The sequence below is a fragment of the Colletotrichum chrysophilum genome, assembly GCF_026319265.1.
Source record: "Colletotrichum chrysophilum strain AFK26 chromosome Unknown scaffold_340, whole genome shotgun sequence".
Lineage (NCBI taxonomy): Eukaryota > Fungi > Ascomycota > Sordariomycetes > Glomerellales > Glomerellaceae > Colletotrichum > Colletotrichum chrysophilum.
The window spans coordinates 1116-19250 of NW_026517627.1; the positions used below are offsets into that span (position 1 = coordinate 1116).

The 18135-nt window shown below is 51.8% G+C and overlaps 4 protein-coding genes and 2 non-coding genes across 6 annotated transcripts; 3 read left to right on the plus strand and 3 right to left on the minus strand.

Annotated features, from left to right (window-relative positions):
- Window positions 1–421: 421 nt before the first annotated feature.
- Window positions 422–1950, minus strand: COL26b_014334 (uncharacterized protein; the record flags this gene model as incomplete). The annotated part of the gene is made up of 4 exons (XM_053186909.1): window positions 422–799; window positions 968–1125; window positions 1342–1770; window positions 1857–1950. 4 exons carry the CDS (start codon window positions 1948–1950, stop codon window positions 422–424), a joined length of 1059 nt encoding a protein of 352 aa, XP_053029143.1.
- A 1373-nt stretch (window positions 1951–3323) lies between these two features.
- Window positions 3324–4141, minus strand: COL26b_014335 (uncharacterized protein; the record flags this gene model as incomplete). The annotated part of the gene is given in 2 exon segments (XM_053186910.1): window positions 3324–3454; window positions 3472–4141. 2 exon segments carry the CDS (start codon window positions 4139–4141, stop codon window positions 3324–3326), a joined length of 801 nt encoding a protein of 266 aa, XP_053029144.1.
- Window positions 4142–5779: 1638 nt separating this feature from the next.
- On the plus strand, window positions 5780–6297 carry COL26b_014336 (uncharacterized protein; the record flags this gene model as incomplete). Its single annotated transcript, XM_053186911.1, has 2 exons — window positions 5780–5829; window positions 5874–6297. 2 exons carry the CDS (start codon window positions 5780–5782, stop codon window positions 6295–6297), a joined length of 474 nt encoding a protein of 157 aa, XP_053029145.1.
- A 678-nt stretch (window positions 6298–6975) lies between these two features.
- On the plus strand, window positions 6976–7047 carry COL26b_014337. Its single transcript has one exon. It is a non-coding gene; the product is annotated as a tRNA-Ala (tRNA).
- Window positions 7048–7204: 157 nt separating this feature from the next.
- Window positions 7205–7276, plus strand: COL26b_014338. The gene has a single exon. It is a non-coding gene; the product is annotated as a tRNA-Ala (tRNA).
- A 6094-nt stretch (window positions 7277–13370) lies between these two features.
- On the minus strand, window positions 13371–18052 carry COL26b_014339 (uncharacterized protein; the record flags this gene model as incomplete). The annotated part of the gene is made up of 3 exons (XM_053186912.1): window positions 13371–16541; window positions 16588–16792; window positions 16842–18052. The coding sequence occupies 3 exons, from the start codon at window positions 18050–18052 to the stop codon at window positions 13371–13373; spliced, it is 4587 nt and encodes a 1528-aa protein (XP_053029146.1).
- Between the last annotated feature and the right edge of the window lie 83 nt (window positions 18053–18135).

Consider the following 18135-nt stretch of genomic DNA (forward strand, 5'->3'; position numbering starts at 1 on the left):
CAATGACGCTAGGTTGAAGATCTCAATCAAGGATTGAAAATTTGCGAACCACTGTAATAGCCACGGGTCTTGGTGTCCGCGCAACTTTGTTTCAGCAGAGCAAGTAGGACCAGCAGCGGCGTTGGCGCTAACTTTGATCTGAAATGCCAACCATCCAGGTTGCAACACGAGGTGGGAGAAAACAAGAAAAGAGAAAAAGAAAAGAAAAAAGCTTCCATTGTAGCCTAAAAGTTATAGCTACGAATTCTGTTTACACCCAGGCCACTCGAACTAAGGATCATCAGCTTTCATGAAATAATGGTACACTCAGACACGCTCATGTCATATTGATGGCAAACGTTGTTGAAATTATATTTTCTGGTTGATCCAAAGTAACATTAGCCGCATTTGCCTGTCAATCTAGTAGGCATCACGGGCTCACCTAAACGGCAATGAGTCCGCCCTCAATGACATCCACTAGACCGCCCTCAATTTCTGGAATGAGCCACTCTTCCGCCGGAACTTCCGGGATGTTGACGGGATCAATCGGGGGCTCAATGACCGGAGGTTCGATAACTGGGTCACCAGCCGGTTCGATGTTCAAGTCTGGCTCAGGGCCTCCCTCCGCAGGGTCAACAGGTTTTCCTTCGACTGGCTCCCCACTCTCGACAGGCCCAGATGGCGATAGCTCGGTTTCTGCATCCGTCGGCTCAGGAGCGCTGCCTCGAAATTTCTGGAACAAGTTATTGACGCCCCTGAAGAGAGCTTTGAGGCCCCTCCAAAGAAGAGGAAGCCCCTTCTTGAGGAGCTCAATGACCGCCTAGCCCATCTTCATTTGCATGTACATGTTCATGGCTTGAGACCCGAGCGACGCTAGAGCAGCCCAGCCGTTCATGTCTTGAACTGCCGTCTGTGGAGTTCCTAGAGAGGTCGAGGCTGATCCGCTACCGGCGGTATTGTTCGAACTCGGGGCACTTTTTCCATTAACGTACCCGTACCAGTTGTAGGTTGCTGGCTGCGGATCGCTCTTCGCCCAGTACTGACCTGCAAATTGATTACCGGTAAAGGGCGCATCAGAGGCAGCAACGGTGGCATCTCTCATCTTGAGAATAGCGTTCGATTGATTTCCGGCATCGGAGGTCCACTCTAGCATATCGTTGTTGAAGGTCGGTTGAATGATGGTGGTGCCGTTTACAGTGACGTTTCCACTCGCGTCGATTGTCACCAAGTTGGTGCTCTGCTAGAGATTGGTCACAGAGCCCTGCTTTGTCTGGTCGACGATGTAAATTTTGTATGTGCCAGCCCACTGCGGCAAGGTCGAGGCCTCAGTTGGCCCTTGGCTGGACGAGACAGCACTTGCACTTGCAGTGGGTTCTGGGAATTTCCCCATGCGACCCCAGATATTGGCGTCGCTAGGCTGATGGCGGCCTTGGGCCCAGAAAAAGCCGTGGAATTGAGGGCCGATGTATGGGTTTGCGATTCCAGCGCTGGTATCGTCTTGGCCCTGAGTTGATTGGAGACTGGGAGAGGTTGGATCACTTTGCGGGTTGAGACCGACCATGCTGGCGAAGGTGATCTGGCCGTTGCTGGTGTTGGTGCTGTCCGTCCATGCGAGGGTGAAATTATTGAATGTGTAATTGTTTATCTGAGTCCCCAAAACTGTGACAACCCCGGCTTGGATGACAACTCTGGGGCCGGTGGAACCCTCGTGGATGAACTGGGTGTTGTAGTCGCCCTGCCAAAAAGACAGGTCGTTGGCGGAAACGCTTGCCAAAGCGGCATTCACATCAGCTAGATTGGTATCATAGCCTTGGCTTTGGATGAATTTCGTCACATCATCCGAGCTTGGAGGTGCGTCGTCGGAGCTAGACACGAACTCGTCGTGTAGGCTTGATAAAGCGTTTCGTTGCTTCGCAAGGCTTGGACGAAGCTCGTAGCCACGGGGGTTGCGGTACCGGCAGTTGAAGACATGTTTTCAAAAGTCGATTTATGTTTATCTGAAAAATGTTTGTGATGGATAATGTAGTGTTGTTGATGAAGAGCTTGGGGAGAACAGACATGTTGGGCGCGACTCCATGCCCATCTTTATAGATCTGTCCCCCTCCATGCATGATTTCCTATACGGGCAACGTCGCATGGACAACGGTACCACCAGAAAGATCCCCATGAAGCCCAAGATCTGCCAGATCTCCATGTGAAGCATATCTGATTGCCGCCAGACTAGAGAGTCCGCAGTCTCACTTTCTTATTGCTTGTCTCGGTGACGGTGTGGGGCATCGCGTCACATAACGCATTCAGCCTCAGCAAGCACCAGTCTAATGAGAACTAACAGGGATTCCGAACGCCAAATTTCACTTGAACCGCATAAGGCTGGCATAAGTAACTGATATTCTAACACAACTCGCCCCTGCAAGGAGTGTGCTCTGCGACCCCCTAGTTGAGGAGCTTCCAGGCGCAGCCGCACCAGACCCAGCTGATTGTGGTCGTACGACGACGCACCGAATACGGACAGTTAAGCAGCAAACAGGCTTCAGCTATGAGAACATTCTGTGATCGGGAGGGAGCTGAAAGCTCACGAGACCAGCGAACACAGTTACGCATGCAGATTCAGCTGCAGAATACGACACATTTGTTATCGACAAACGGTAGCAAGGTCCACGCGTACACGTTGCGCCATTCAGTCTAGGGGATGGCACACCGCGGCAATTGAACCTCACCTGGTACTTTGTTTGGACCTAGAAGATGTTCTGATTCCTGCCTACGTTGAAGTACGGGGTACTCGTCTATAATCTTCCAAGGTGCTTCGGTTCTTACGAGTCCGGGTAAAATATTACGGAAATAGAACTAACATCAAATGAAGTACGTGACGGACGGCGCTTGATCGGGCATTGCGCCCAAGTATAGAACGAACTTATTGAAGAAGTGGCGCCCCAGGAAGTGTAACTGGAAACAGAGACCTGGGGCGGTCGTAGCTTGCCGCTCATCACTCACATCAACAGAAGCAGGCATCTGCAGTTGTATTCATCTTCATTCTACAAGCAGACTGGAGGATGCATTACCTCCAGTAGTTGTCCAATTTGTTCACTGATGCGTTTTGCAATCACTGTTCGTTTTGAAAGCTTACATAGGGGATCAAAAGCTGCAGACATCTGATTCAAAAACAGCGAATGTCTGCCATTAGAATGAATATTTAGGAAGTGCCCCGGATGTTTCTATCAGGAGATTGCTTACACATTGCATGAAGGATCTAGACCGAATGGCCCTCATCACCTTCATTGAATTGTGCAGCTGAAAGACGTCTTGTCACACCCAAGGTATGAATCACAGCCGAAAATGGTATGTGATCAGAAATCACAACCCAGAACTCTGTTTGCATTCAGATCTTTCGGGTCAGGTACCTCATCATCCTCCCCGAAATGAGTGTACCAGGCCAGAAAGTCCGGGGTGGTCTCAAATATGTGCTCACCATCAACGGCTGTGCACAAAGTGTACCTCCACTGCAAGCATCCTCGTCACATTGACGGCAGTACAGGATGCTGAAGTTGGCATCAGGTCCGGTTCCCGGCGTCCAGCCTCCCGCAATCTTCCAGGAGCTGCCGAGGCCCGCATACTCCTCCAGTTCCTCGGGCGTCATGACTGTTGAGGCATACGAGCCCAGGTACTGTCTACACCCCCACCAGAAAGCTGGCTGAGTTGTGTTGCGCCAGAAAGGTATGCCGTAATCGAGGACGCCGTCGACCAGCCCGGCCAGGGTGCGAAAATCTTCTGGGATAGAGATCGTCTCCCGTACGTCCTCTCTTGATTTCAGCTTGAGATTTTTCTCGATTTCGTCGAGGTACTCCCGTCGCTTAGCCTCACGCTCCTCGTGACTGCCCTCGTGCATTACGTAGGTGCCGTCAGCCCCGATCTTTGGAGCGAGCTCGTCGTAGCATGTTAGAACCTCATTTGGCTCTGAAACACCAAAGTCTGCGAGCGTTGTATCGAGAAGTGAGCCCAAAGCTTCCAGGCGGAGCTCATTGAGATCTTCGTCGTCTTCCAGCTCATCGGGTTCGGCTGTGGCGATGAAGGGTACGTAAACATCCAGAACGCGGCGGTTTTGTGCTGCGATGAACGATCGGTAGGCTGCAAGCGAGGCCGCGATATCTTCTTGAGATGAGGGCATGTTGTGAGGTGGATCAACGCCGATATCTCGTTCAGAAAAAGAAACAAGCTTCGATCGCGGTGATAGAGAACAAGTTCGGGCGCGTATGATGTTTGGTAACAAAAGAGCTAATGCAGACAATTTAATGACCCCACATCGGACGCTGGTGCCTGCAACTGGTAATAGTCTTCCATCGTTGATGATAAAATCTCGGGCTTCATGCTTGCTGAGGTCGACAACGCGAGTTGCCTGGTCCTGTTAGGCTGTCTTCCACTGACGCGGCATGTTACTACTCCAAATTTTACAATGAAGCAGAAATTGCTGATTATCGCTTCAACTTGATCGTATTTTCTATCTTTTCTGTGTTGCCTCAGGCTTGCTTCTGATTGCTGGAAACGAAATTGCGAATCAACTGGAAACCAACGAGAGTCGTCTCATAGCCGCCAGATGGGCCCTTGCCGCTGTGCCGCATCGAAACTGCATGATTTTACGAGTGGCTCGCTACCAAAGGTAAAAGAATGCGGGTTTCTGCAAGTGAATTGCAACAAATATGCATGGTGTCTTCAGCCGAGAAGAGGGGAACCTGGAACCAACAAGGCCGAGTCTCCCAATGTAGCCACATCGCCGGACGGCAGAATGAGTTATGATCTGACTTATATACGCTCGAAAGAATTCCTAGCCGCTTGAAAACCAAGATTCCTTAGTTTCTCTCTTGCCGACAACCGTGCTGTCTTTTCCCAATATGTCTGACCAAAACGTTACAGCCAGAGCTGGGCTCAGCAATGACGCTCTCCACAAGAAAGAACGACCAGCTCACGCTGTCAGTGACGATAGCAACGGTGTGCTTGCTGCCGACGAGGTCAAAAATCACATCACATGCTATTGAAGCGTAAAAATGCTGACTCGCTTGACGATTAGGTCGCGGTTGACGATGTCTCTTCAATCAGCGGAGTAAGCGATAGCATCTGACACATTATGAAAGCACGACGTTGAAAAATATTTTACACAGGGAACCTTCGTCTCTTCAACAACTAGCGTAACTGGCTCCGTTCTCGAGTATCGACAAGAGAATGGACGGACTTATCACGCGTACAAGGAAGGGAGTAAGTCTCTGTTGGTCATCAGCTACAAGAACGAGGTCTGACCTACCGAATTCAGAGTACATGGCGCCAAATGACACCAAAGAGATCGATCGACTTGGTAAAAGCTTATGATGTTGCACACGTGGAGCGTTTGTAGCTAAGAAACCGTAGACTTACAACACAACCTGTTCATTCGCACCTTTGACGACCGACTTGGAACTGCGCCGCCCAGCCAGTCAGGCTCTAAAGTTGGGCGTGTATTGGATGTTGGTACAGGCTCAGGCTCTTGGGCCATTGATTTCGGTAATGAGAATCCTGAGGCTGAGGTTGCTGGATACCCGATACCCCCTTCTCCATGATGCGGAGTACTGATTTCTCACAGGTTCTCGGCATTGATCTGTCTGCCGTTCAAACGACATTGTATGGGATCCCCTGGGCCCTGAGGAACTTCTCCCGAGTTTCATTCCAAAATATTGACCCTTGTTCTAGCGTACCGCCAAACGTGACTTTCATAGTCGACGATATCGAGGAGCCGTGGACCTTTTCGCAGCGTTTCGATTACATACATAGTCGAACCATGACCGGAAGTATCTCTGACTGGAAGAGATACGTCCAGAGATGCTACGAGTAAGTCACATACCTAGGCCAGCATGCCACGCTAACAACACAAGCAACTTGAACCCCGGCGGCTACTTGGAGCTCAACGATATTGATGCTGTACCTGTCTCAGATGATGGGACCTTGACTCAAGACAGCGCGATTTTGAAGTGTGCAGACCTCTGCCTGAAAGCGATGGTCATCTTCGGATCGCCTTTCCAGGAGTTTGGTCGTCTCGAAGGGGTCCTGAAAGAGATTGGGTTCACCGACGTGCAGGTTCATCGCTTTAAGTGGCCGACCAATAGCTGGCCTAAAGATCGGAAGCACAAGGAGATTGGTGCCTGGAACTATGAGAATATTGCGCCCAACTTTGACGGGTTCATCATGGCTCCCCTGACACGAGCCCTCGGCTGGACGAAAGACGACGTTGTCGCCCTTGCCGCTGAAGTTTGCAAGGAACTTGGCGACAAGAGAATCCACGCCTACTATAACATGTGAGTGGCAGTCGTTGTTGAAGGGAAAGACATGCTGCTAATTCGGGTAGTTGGTCCATTCACGGAAGAAAGCCTCTGTGAGCCAAAGGAAGTTGGTTCATAACTGAAGTTGGGAATTTGACCAAATGATGATTTACCGAGAGGCCAATGGGTTCGGAGAAGCAAGCTGCTTGTCAATCAAAACATGTCAAATGTATTTCACTTGGATTCGGACCAGATGTGCGTATCAAAACAAAACATCGAGAAATGACAGCGATTATTGCGGACCAATGTCCTCCAGGGAGATGATGTAAGTCTACCTACTTCAGAGTACTGATAATCAGGCAGACGAGTCTAATTAGTCAGCCGAAGGAAATGCTATCTCATCACTGTAATTACAGTATTTCTCTCCGTCCTCGTCATCTGTTGTCTCATACGCCAGCATAGCAGAGTTCCTACCTAAAGGAATCCCCTTCATACTACGAAAGGCAACTTACGCAGAGTCGGCTGCAATCATCTTCTATCGGAATGCTCCGCAGCTCGGCTTTCACCCCTGACTTTGACCCCAATCCTCATCCGTTCACGTCGTCCTACACCACAACGCCATGTCTCACCTCAGCTCTAAGCAACCAATCCCCATTCCTGACACCTCACGATCTTTCCGCCATAATCTCAACGCATCTATTCTTTTCCAATGGTACACGGGCGATTGGTTTAGTGGTATAACGATCCCTTCGCATGGGATAGGTCCTAGGTTCGATTCCTAGATTGTCCATTCTTTTGCCCCTCGTGACGGGGCTTTTTGCTGCCGTGCTCCCTGAGAACGCCACAACGCTGTTCTCGACTTCCGACTGGACCAAAGCTCCCCGAATGCCCTCTCCGGAGCATTCCTGCGCATATGAGAAGCCGAAAAGCATTCTCTTTCATCAAATGGGCGATTGGTTTAGTGGTATAATGACCCCTTCGCATGGGGTAGGTCCTATGTTCGATTCATAGATTGTCCACGCATTGCTTTTTGCTGTGTTTTACCCGTGCCTGGTGGTATCTCGCTGAGAATGTGAACCATTTGAAGCGGCTAGGCACGTGGTATGAGGCTTTTGTTTCCAACAACGAATCATACGGCGATCGGGCCTCCTTACCGGAATTGCGTTTGGGTCTAAACCAGGTAAGGATACATAGAGCAATCAACAGATGACGGTGAAGGAGCTGCGAGTGCTGTACTCAACCTTTACCATATAGTTCTCGAACCATCATTCTTTTTCTCATAGCATTCATTAGGATAAACGAACAGCACACGTCAGGTCTATGGCAATGGTGGTGACCGGTCTCCTGAAGACACGTACTTCACCAGCAACAATGACAGTCGTGCAGCAGCCTACGAATGCCGTGAACAGCTGAAGAGAACTTGAGCCCATGCGATTGGCTGTGCCAAAACACCGCGTTCCTCGCAAATAGCTAACCAGTATATACGTCTCCTAGAAAAGATCGCAAAAATGCCCAGGTTGCGTTGTTGAATCAGTGACTGAACCTGACCACTGTGGTGAGTTGGGAATGCAGATTCAGCCATAAAAGCGCATATGAGCTGCATCAGATCTGACAGCAAACCAAAATTGTTGTGATTGTTGTCGTTTTCTCTCTACATTCGCTGCATTCGACAAGGGAGCCGGGTATAAATTACGTGCACGTAACGTGCCAGTCGAGATCAAGATCCGATCTCATCTATCAGATTCAACTACCACTTCTTCGAAGGTTTGGGAAAGAATACGCTCCAGACGATGGCAGTGATCTATAATGGAAAAACGAGAATGCCTATGAAGCGGTGCGCGGCAGATATTTCATGAGAAGCACCTCCGTGGAAGTTTGAGGAAGGCTGCACTGCTGAAGTAACGTTGAGACTTCGTTTATAACATCGCATGCACTCGGTCTTTATCGAAGCTAAATCGTAAAAGGGAGATCCATAAGATACTAGACTACTACTACTTTAGCGTAGTCGCACAATGTTTGTAACGCGTATAGAGAGCTGCGATCCATGCCGAGGTTTTATCTCCAAGAACGAAGGAAACAGATATCTCAGGTGCTGCATAGGGCTCTTCTGTTTAGCCAGACAGCGTTTCTAGAGCTGATTTGAGACGAACGCAATTTAGACCATGTCCCATCACACACGAGAACCTGTCACAAGAGTCATTCGGTTATACTTGAGTGAATACACTGTAGAAAATACGGATACCAACCGGCAAGTCCGAACGGCACCCTCAGAGCGAAGTATCATATACCTAGGGGAGAGACTTGCCGGCTAGTAGTCACTGCTCACTTACCAACTACCCAGCAGATCGTGATTAAAAAGGGACCAGAGATGTGATAGCTGCTACCAACTCCATCGCAGAAGGCGATGCCTGGTTTTATATTACGTCCCAGCTATCTAACGCAAATGGCACTCACGAACAATACACGCTTTCCTAGCTTATAAGACGCAACATCTCATCTATCAATCTCACTGAAACGCGCAATATCCTTTAGCCTGTGGATCTCAGAATATCGTGAGTGGGCTCTCCTGCCTGAAGTTGAAGCGGTAATTGACCTAAAATTGGCGACGGCAAGTGAGGAAGAGAATGGCTCATTCTATACCGCGGGGTTCGCAGATGTTGTCGTTCATCTGGACTTCAAGGCGAATAAACCACGAAATACAAGACAGGAAGACAGCACAATTGCCTCTGACAGAATATCGAATTGATCGAACAGACTCTACGCCTACATCATCCTGAGAAAAACCATCCTAAAAACGGAACTGTTGAAATTCTCAAGCTCTAATACAGTTCCTGATGATACGCTGACACCTATTTTCTGTGTATTTTGCGTGGTATATATTTAGATACACATCTCCCTTCGAAGATGATTGAGCCCCAAGATGAACTCGTTTACTTCGTTGTTGTGACTGGGATTTCATTTCTTCCCCATGGTAACGAAGATATTTTCAACGGCGGCAATCGCCAACGCACCCTTGGCAGAATAGCAGCTCGCGCTACTGGTGTCACGGAATGTGATCACAACACTATTCTATGCCGTTTTCCGTTCCGTATTCACCTCGAAATAACCTCACATTGCTACCGCATCGTGTCATCTATTCCTCTTAAGGTTCACGGATTCGGGAAATACTCGCTAAATACAACGGGTGGCAGGGGACTCTTGAGCAGCCTCCAGTGCACCGATCATTATCACAGATGTCGTGGTCACTGTGGATTTGTAATGAAAAGAAGAAAGAACGCAGACGAGCAATTCATAATTTATATTGGACAATGTGAGGTATGTTTCTTTTGCAACACGCGTGCCCCTGGATCCCTAGCGTTTAACCTCTGCCACCTTCACAACCCAACGTTCCAAGGCATCTACAGATGTGAGCACCTCCCTTCCTAAAGTGTCCTTGCAGCAAAGCAACAGGGAATGTTCTTCAGCCTGTACCAAGTTCCTAGAGGGCCGTTCTCGACAAGTCAGCTACACTAATCCACTCTAAAAGTGTGAGCATTTGTGATCACGGCTCCCCCTAATCACAGGAGAGATACATCTTCATCCATTATGTTCTCTTTCGTATCCGCCTGAGGAATAATTCAACACTGCTACGACATCTTATCGCCTGTTTTCTTGACCCTCAGTGTTCGCAATCGGGGGATTCTCGCTGAAAACGATAGGTTGTTGGGATTTCCTACGCATTCACCAGCGCAGTGAAATTGTTGGGATGGGGAAAAAGCTAGAACGAGACGAAAATACCGTGATTTATACCCAAGAGTATCAGAATCAAGTGCCCTCCAGCGCAGACCGGCCCTTACTCATTCACCTCCTGTGGCTATATAATCCCACCACACTCTTATCTTTCCTGCTCCCAGACAATCGAATCCAGTCTTATCCTCATAAATGACACTAGTAATGAGAAACAGGTATCAATCAATCAAACCCTGGAGGCAATCACCCAAGTTCAAACAAACAGAACGCCATCCAACCACACCTCTCTCTGTTCCGTAGTCGTCCCCATCCTCCGGTGCGTATCCCATCCATAATAGGACAAAGTCGACGACACCAGCTCATGATTGCATTGCCACGATATCTCGTCGCTTGTTGATTCTCGCTGTACATAAGAGGCTGTGAACAGTTTTGAGCAGAAAGCAATGAGGCTATCATGCAATTCAAGAGAGGAGAAAGCATACGGGCAAGTCACATTTTATACCCGAGAGCGTCAGGCATATTTCCTCCTTCACATGCCCACTCTCCTCCCACATGTCTTCCCCTTCACAACCACATCTTGACAGGCTTCATTATCAAACTGCGGGTACACAGTATGCCTTCTATTGCGAGAATGCTACTCTCACGAACACAAATGCAACTCGTTCTTCACTCGATTCTTTGATGAAGAGAAGTATACAACCTAGCGCTCAACGGCGCGAAGCTCTGCCGGGGCAACGAGCCCCAATCCAAATTAATCAACGTTCCCTACAATCACATCTTGGCCTGCTTCTCCCACTCATCGCCGTCCTTGGTTGCGTATCCCCGTCAGCTATTGCTTGCTCTTCAAATCCATCCATCCCAGCTGCAAGACCCCACGCAGCCTCGGTTACCAGGCGACAGCTTGTTGAGCTCAACGCGCAAGTCCTCAATTACCATTCGAGCAAGACTCAAGGCAAATTGAACCTCAACGCAACAAGTCAGAAACCTCCCAATTTATACAAACACCCAACACCCAAGCTCAGCTTCCCTTTAACACAACCATAAGGAACATCAGATTCTCCCGCCGAGTATTAATACCAGCTAGACCCCGTGCTTGATTTGAGCTAGCCAGGAATCATTCCTTGGTGTTCGGAGGGATTCTTGGGGACCGAGCTCCATTGAAACCTAACAAAGTACATAAGCTCTCCAAGCCCCTTGGTATCTGATTCAGGGCGCAGAGGGCTGACAGGCCTCCTTGAATCGCGCCTTCTAACCCGTAGCCATCCCCGTTCTCGGTCACGTATTCCATCCGCAACCTGCTACGACGCTGACACCCGTCCACTCGCGAAGATGACCGTGAGACCCTCACGCCAGTTCTTAGCCGCCACATACCATTGTGCTCAAGGAACTTTCCCGCTCTCCGAGATCACGATATAATACAGGAGACACACGATTGCGTCAGTCCCAAAAAGAAACATACAACACTTCCTCACTTATACAAACACAACGCCTCACAAGGCTCAACTATCCCGCAACGCAATCACGGGAACATCAGACTGACCCGCCAAGTATAAAAGACCAATCAACACCCATCCTGGTCTCCCAACAACCAGCAACGAGCCGAAATCGAAGCGGTTGTAGCATAAGAACTTGCCCGGTTCCAACGGACTCCCAGGAAACTCTGTGCACGTAGAGAGGATCACACATCCCTCCCTCCCACATCCCTTCAGTTGCTTCCCCGTCCTCCCCTATCCAACACCCATACCCTCGTATCCGCCAGGGAATAATCCAAACCCAGACTCTAGTCCAGAGCAAAAGGCACTCTCCACCACCCCTCCTCGAGGACCAAAGCCGTACGTTGGACAACGCCCGCACGTCTTTTACGACACCTGGAACCCGAGCTAGTTTGGGTTGACTGCCCACATTTTGGTTGTCTTCCCCGTGACTGTAAGTAAACTCGAGGGCTTTTGTACAACTTGTTATACCAATCAAGTCTGGAGTCGCTACTCCTACCTACCTAGGATGCTGAAATCGAATCGTCAAACAAACCAGAGAAGAAGCAGCTCACCTCCAAACGCAGCCCACCAGAACCATCAGCCCGACCCACCGCGTATAAAAGGACTTGAAGCCCGCTCTTCATATCCAGGCTGCCAAACAATGAGCTCACGGCAGTGCCAGGCAGATCAGATTGTGCTCTCGTTTGGACACCGCAACCCCTCGTGTTCGCCAAAGACCACAGACCTCAAACACGCAGACCACACCATAAGCCAATTTTCCCTTCCCCAATCTACGGTCCTCTTTCTCCACCCATCATCTACACCCTCGTATGCGCCAAAGAATATCCCAAAAGATCGAAGAATCGTTCACAGGAACTACCCACTATCGCCTCCTACCCAAGTGACCGTATCCTGGATGAAGGTGTGTTGTTCAATGGCACTTTCAACCAGCACCGTCCAAAAGTGACCGCGGATCCAAGCTATTGTCTTGCCCATTGGTTTACGAAGATCCGAGGGCTCTTATACATCAACCGCCTCGGCCCCGCTACTGATTCTCAGTGAATGACCTCCAGAAATATTCATAGTCATCACCAAATAACTCGGTATTATGATCACATAACAGCCATGAAAGATGCAGGAGCCAAGTCTCTTTAAAAGACGACAAGTAAACGAATCAGCGTGCTCACCCGCCTCCGCAGGAGCACCAGAACACAACACGAAACCACATCTTCACCATCCATCATACATGCCCCCGTATCTGGCGATGAATACTCCCACAACGAAGCAGAGTCCACAGGAACCTAACTCACCACCCACCCCCTAAAGGACCGTAACTGTAGACAGCATGACGTCTGGCGAGCCATCCCAGCCACCAACCTGCGATGCAGCGTGGGCTATCACATTATTGCCTTGCCCGTTGATGTATCTAGACTACAGGGCTTTTATACCGACGGACCCCGCCCTCGCGACCTTCCGGTGACACACTCGCCTGATCATTCACAGTCACACGAAGTACGAATGCATGTAGTCAGGTCATGAAATATGCTGGAATTGAGTCGTTAAAAAGAGGAAAAACAAAGGAACCAACTCATGCTCGCCCGCCTGTGCGTCACTGATACAAATGAATTCCCAACCACCCCTCGCTCGCTCGCCCACTCTCCTCAAGCAGCCCCAGTCGACGCCGGCCATTTTGCCCATCCTGGTATCAAAAGCAGCCTTGCTCTCGTCAATGTTTCGCAACCACCCGATTCGTGGCTTGGGTTTCTAAAACCGCGGAACAGCGGAACCCCAGTAATGGATGGTATCTATGATGAATGAAATTTCCTCCTCGTCCTTCCTACAAACATAAAAGATGATGATGCAATGATAATGTAATGTTGTATGCGTGTGTTTCTTCCTCCATTCTCGTTTACTGAATCTTGATGGCCTCGAATAAGGTGAGGCTCAACGCCGTGTCGTTTTCTCCAATATTAGGGGTCGGCTCGCTAAGCATCTCCCATCTGCGGTAGGTGAACGGCGTGAGCTTGTCGGTTCCTTGCATGGAGATGGGAACCTTGAGTCGCGGTGGACCGGCTTGCTGTGTGGTGGGTTGCTGACGGTGGGCGAGCACGAACTGGTCCGTCGGCGGGGCCATCTGGCTGAAGAGGTATCGCAGGCGGGCGTCGGAGGACGCAGGGTTTTGCGGGGTGCCGTTCATCAGCAGGACACGTACGCACTGCAGGCGCGTGTCATCGGGCAGGTTGTCGACGAGCAGCAGGGCCAGGTCGAAGACTTGCTGGGTCAGGGGTCGGCCGGTCTGGGGCTCTTCGAAAGCGAGCCCGTCTAGCTCGAGAGTGAGGCCAGCCAGGACGATAAGAACCCGTCCGCGGATCTCGAAGGCGGTGGTACTGGTTGGAGGTTTCATGTTCGCCCCTTGGGCCGGGACAGGTGCTGCTTCGTTGGCGTTCGTGTGGAGAGTGATGAACTTCAGCAGCGCCGGAAGCCAATGCCTCAGGATAGAAGCGCGTAGCTCCCGCTTGTCGTCACCGCCAGCTGCCAGGATCTCCCAAAGTTCCGATAGCTTCTCTACCATGCCGGAGGTAAGTTGGGAAGTCCTCGGTGCCGGGCGGCCACGGACAATCGCCTCGACCACAGACAACAAACTGCCAGCAAGCTGGATGCTGTCCTGAGAAAGGGGGTCGGAAGACGAAGGGTTCTTCTGAGACGGAAAGAGGCCGAGGAACCGCAGATGAGCCTGCCTCTTGAGGTGCTCCGTAACCTCCTCGTTGAGATACGGCAACATGCTCGTCCACATGACGTTGTTCGCGGACACAGCCCGGTCCATAGCGCGGGAAAACATGTCGAACTGCGACATCGCCTGCTCTCCACCTCCCGGGCTTGTAGTGGTGTCTGCGGGCAGGCCGATGGACAACTTTAGCTGGCAGAACGGGAGGGTGAATTCATTGGCGAGTTCAAGCACAGTCTCGAAACTAAGTGGCGTTCCGTCCTGAGCTCCCGGCATCAGAAGCTTGGTCGTGATCTGCGCAAACAAACCGCTCAGGGCAGGGTCCGCTGTCTTCGTTCCCAATGACTGAACCACAGACGGCGCATCCAGCAAGACTAGGAGCTTCAGAAGTTCTAGCATTTTGTCTCCACACGCCGAGTTCGACAAGGGCAACGGGATCCCGGGTTGACTTTGCAGGCGTGCGTACTCGACAAGGGCGTTTCGAACGAGGATCACCATGTCCTTGTGGTTCTGACGAGGCGCAATCTTCTGTTGAATATAAAACCGATACGTCTCTTCCGGGGTCAACGCCGTCTTGAGTGCAAGAGGCATGACGCATAGGCTGAGTACCTCCTGCATGTACGTCGTCGTGCTGTTGACGGGCGCTGCAGGATTGCGGGCGACGCTGCTCGAATCGACGGTCGTCGTGGTGAGGAGGATCGGCAGCGTCAAGCAACCTATGCTGATGAGCAGCGGGTAGATGTCCGCAAGGCCAGGCCGGCTCTTGAGCGCGCTGACGTGATGGACCCAGTCGGTCATTCGCAAGTCGAAGTGTTGGGTGTCGAAGATGCGCAGTCGGCCAAGGAGCGCACTGTAGGCACGCTGCCGTTCTGGTGAGTTAGCCCATGAAGATTCCAATCGGCTAACAACAGTCTGGAAAAGACGGTCCATAGTCGGCCGGTCCACGCTCGTCCCGCTGGTCAACAACTTCTCGATCTCCTCGTGCAGTTCCCCTTCGGCATCCTGGAGCCTGCCAGCCATGTTATCGGACACGGGCGAACAAGCGTCGATAGCAGTGTTGCGGTCACACTGGTGGAGTTCCTTGCGCAGATGCATAGCCGTGTTCGTTAGGCCTGGCAGACGAGCCGCGAGGTTCGCCAAAGACGCCAAGAGAGGCCGAGCGGCGACACCCTGCTCTTCTCCCACCACCTTCAGTCTTTCCAACAGCACATCGAAAAGCTCCTTGCCCACGCCGAGAGCGGCGAAGATCGGTAGGTGTACGTTGACGGTATCGGCGCAGGAAGCGAGAATCTCGGGGTTCGACACACGGATAACGACCTTGACAATTTCAGCCAGCACGGAAAAGTCCGAAGCAGCCTCCAGGATCGCGCGGGCAAAGTTGAACATGGGCACAGAAACCTGGGGCCCGTTCTTGGTCATGACCGTCTCGGTCGTGAATATCTGCAAAAGTCGAGCTCCAACCTCGGTCTGAAGAGCACGGTTACTGTCAGAGATTAGGCGGCAAAGTTTACCCAGAGAGACGGGCTTTCGCTGGAGAATCGGGTCCCCAGGCGGAAGGGGAAGGCCCATGGCATGTTGAATGCATTTCAGGGCCGTGTTGATATCTTCTGCTTCGTCGTTGACATCGTACGTCGCTCTTCGGAGTAGGCTCGCTCGCGTTGCCAGAGACGCTGGGTCCAAGGCGTGAAGCGGCAGGTCCACCAGCAGCCTCGTTGCGCATGAGCCCTCTCGTTCCGTGTCGGAAGGTTCCCGAAGACCACCTCGCGCAACCAACCAGAAGACATATCCTTGAAACTGAAAGTCCCCGCTGCGCGCGATTTCTGATACCAACATGTGGAACGTCTTCTTCGCATTCGGCTCGGTCGGCGGGCATTTGCTCAGAAACTCTAGGATTGCCGTCGTCACGTCTAGTCCGGTCGGAATCCAGGCTCGCAAGAGGCTGGCAGTCATGTAAACCTTGGCAGCGCCGGGTCTGTGAGGCGAGGTGCACCATTCCAAAAGCGTTCGCACAATCATGCTCTTGTCCTCACTGACTATCCAGCACTGCGTAGCCAGGTCGGCTGTGTATATCGTTTGAAAAGTTGTGTCAAGTTGTTTGACAAGTATTTGGCGGTTCGCCGGCTGGGAGTTGTTCGCCGACGCAACCAGCTGTTCGTTTCTCGAGTTGATCGATTTGAATGCGGTCTGCGCAAAGTCGTTGTCGATCGGGATAGAGGCGAGGAGTGCGTCCCTGTACTTGAACCAAGTCGCAGGTGCAACAAAGTTGTCGGGATGAGATGATACAAGGGGGATAAGTAGTGATGTTAACCTCACGGACAGTTGGATAAGAATGTCTCGGTCAGGGTCGTTATGGATCTGTATCCGTTAGATATGCGCGCGGGCCTATGAACGAGCAACTTACCGTGTTGAGATGGCCGAGGAGCGCATTGACTAGTCTCCGGCCATATCTTCTCAAACGAAGCAAATCTTTCCAGTAAATCTGTGTGATCAAAATCCACATCGGCAGCTTCGCCTGCGTAGAGTTTTCCAACCCGGATACGAGCCAGTCCATGTAGTGGTCGCGCTCGAGCAATTGCTCGGCATATAAATGTGTCGCGAGTCGAATGCTGCAGCTTCGTTAGCTTCGCCAGGCCGGGCCAACGAGAATAACCTTACGCATATTGAACCTTGGCCTTCCAGTCGTTATCGCCAAAGGCCGTGGATACTCCCTCGACAAATTGCTCGACAAAAACCGTCCAATCTCTTAGCCACTTTGCCTCGCCAGTAACGACGAAAGGGCCGTTGGGGCCGGTTCCTTTCCTCTTGACTGATCGGATCTCGTTCGCGCCAACGCACTTGACCAGCCACACAGCCCTCTCGGTCGGCACATTCTTGTTGAGACAGTGGTCCAGCAGGACCTTGCCCCTGATGCCGTGGGGGATGGTTCGGCTGAGGCGGCGCAACGATATGGAGGGGTTCGCCAAGTCCCTCAGCCACATTTCTCGCTTCGTATCGGTAAGGGTGACACGCGGTGGCGGCTTGAAGGTCGAGGGCGACGAAATCTGGCCATTCAGTTTCCGCTGGTTCAGAATGCCGGTGAAGATGTTGGAGAGCAAGTTAAGCCCAGTCTTGTGCTTCAGGGCAGGGAACAGTGCGGCCTTGGCGGACGTGGTCTCGGCCGTGGTCGCGGGAGGCTTATCAAAGTAGCCGTTCTTGATGATGGTCTCGGACCACTGGTCCTCCGGGTGGTTGCCGGTCCACGGGAAGAAGTCGGCATGGCCCAAGTCTTGGGAGTCGCGCGCACCGCCGCTGCCGCCAAAACCTTGTTTCGCCGTCGCGTCGGATCGAGGCTTGCCAAAGGGCGCGTATCGGGGGGCGGCGGCGGGAGTCTCGAGGTGGTAGGGCTTCGGGCGGCCGTCTTTCTTGATTGCGACGACGGGCGCAGGGGAGTCTTTGATGGGTGTGGGGACGACGAATCGCGGTCGGCGTTTCGGCATGGGCATGGGCGGGTTATCGACGTCGATGGATTGGCCTTTTGCGGAGGCCGGCGAGCTCATGTCGGTGAGGTTTGAGGGCTCGTTCTTGGGCATGAGGCGGTTGGGGGTGAGGATGTTTGGCGAGTCGCTGGGGTGGTGCTGAGGGAGCATGGCGTCGTTGGACAACTCGAGCTTGAGGCGGGAGCCTCCCCTCCGCGGCAGGGTGCCATATCTGTTCTGGGCGACGGCAGCATCGTTGTCGGCGCCGGTCAGGTCGATCAGGTTCTCCTTACGAACGGGCGACTGAGGCAGATACTGTTGGGATAGGGTGCGCTGGTGGGTTGGCCGTTGGACCGACAGGCCGGAGCTGCTGAGGGTTCGCTGCTGGGGCGGTCGCGGCTGGACGCCCATTGGGGTCCGGGAGGTCATCGCAGGCGGATGGACTTGAGCGACATTGCTGATGATTCGGGAGAATTCTTTTGGAGGATTTGGGG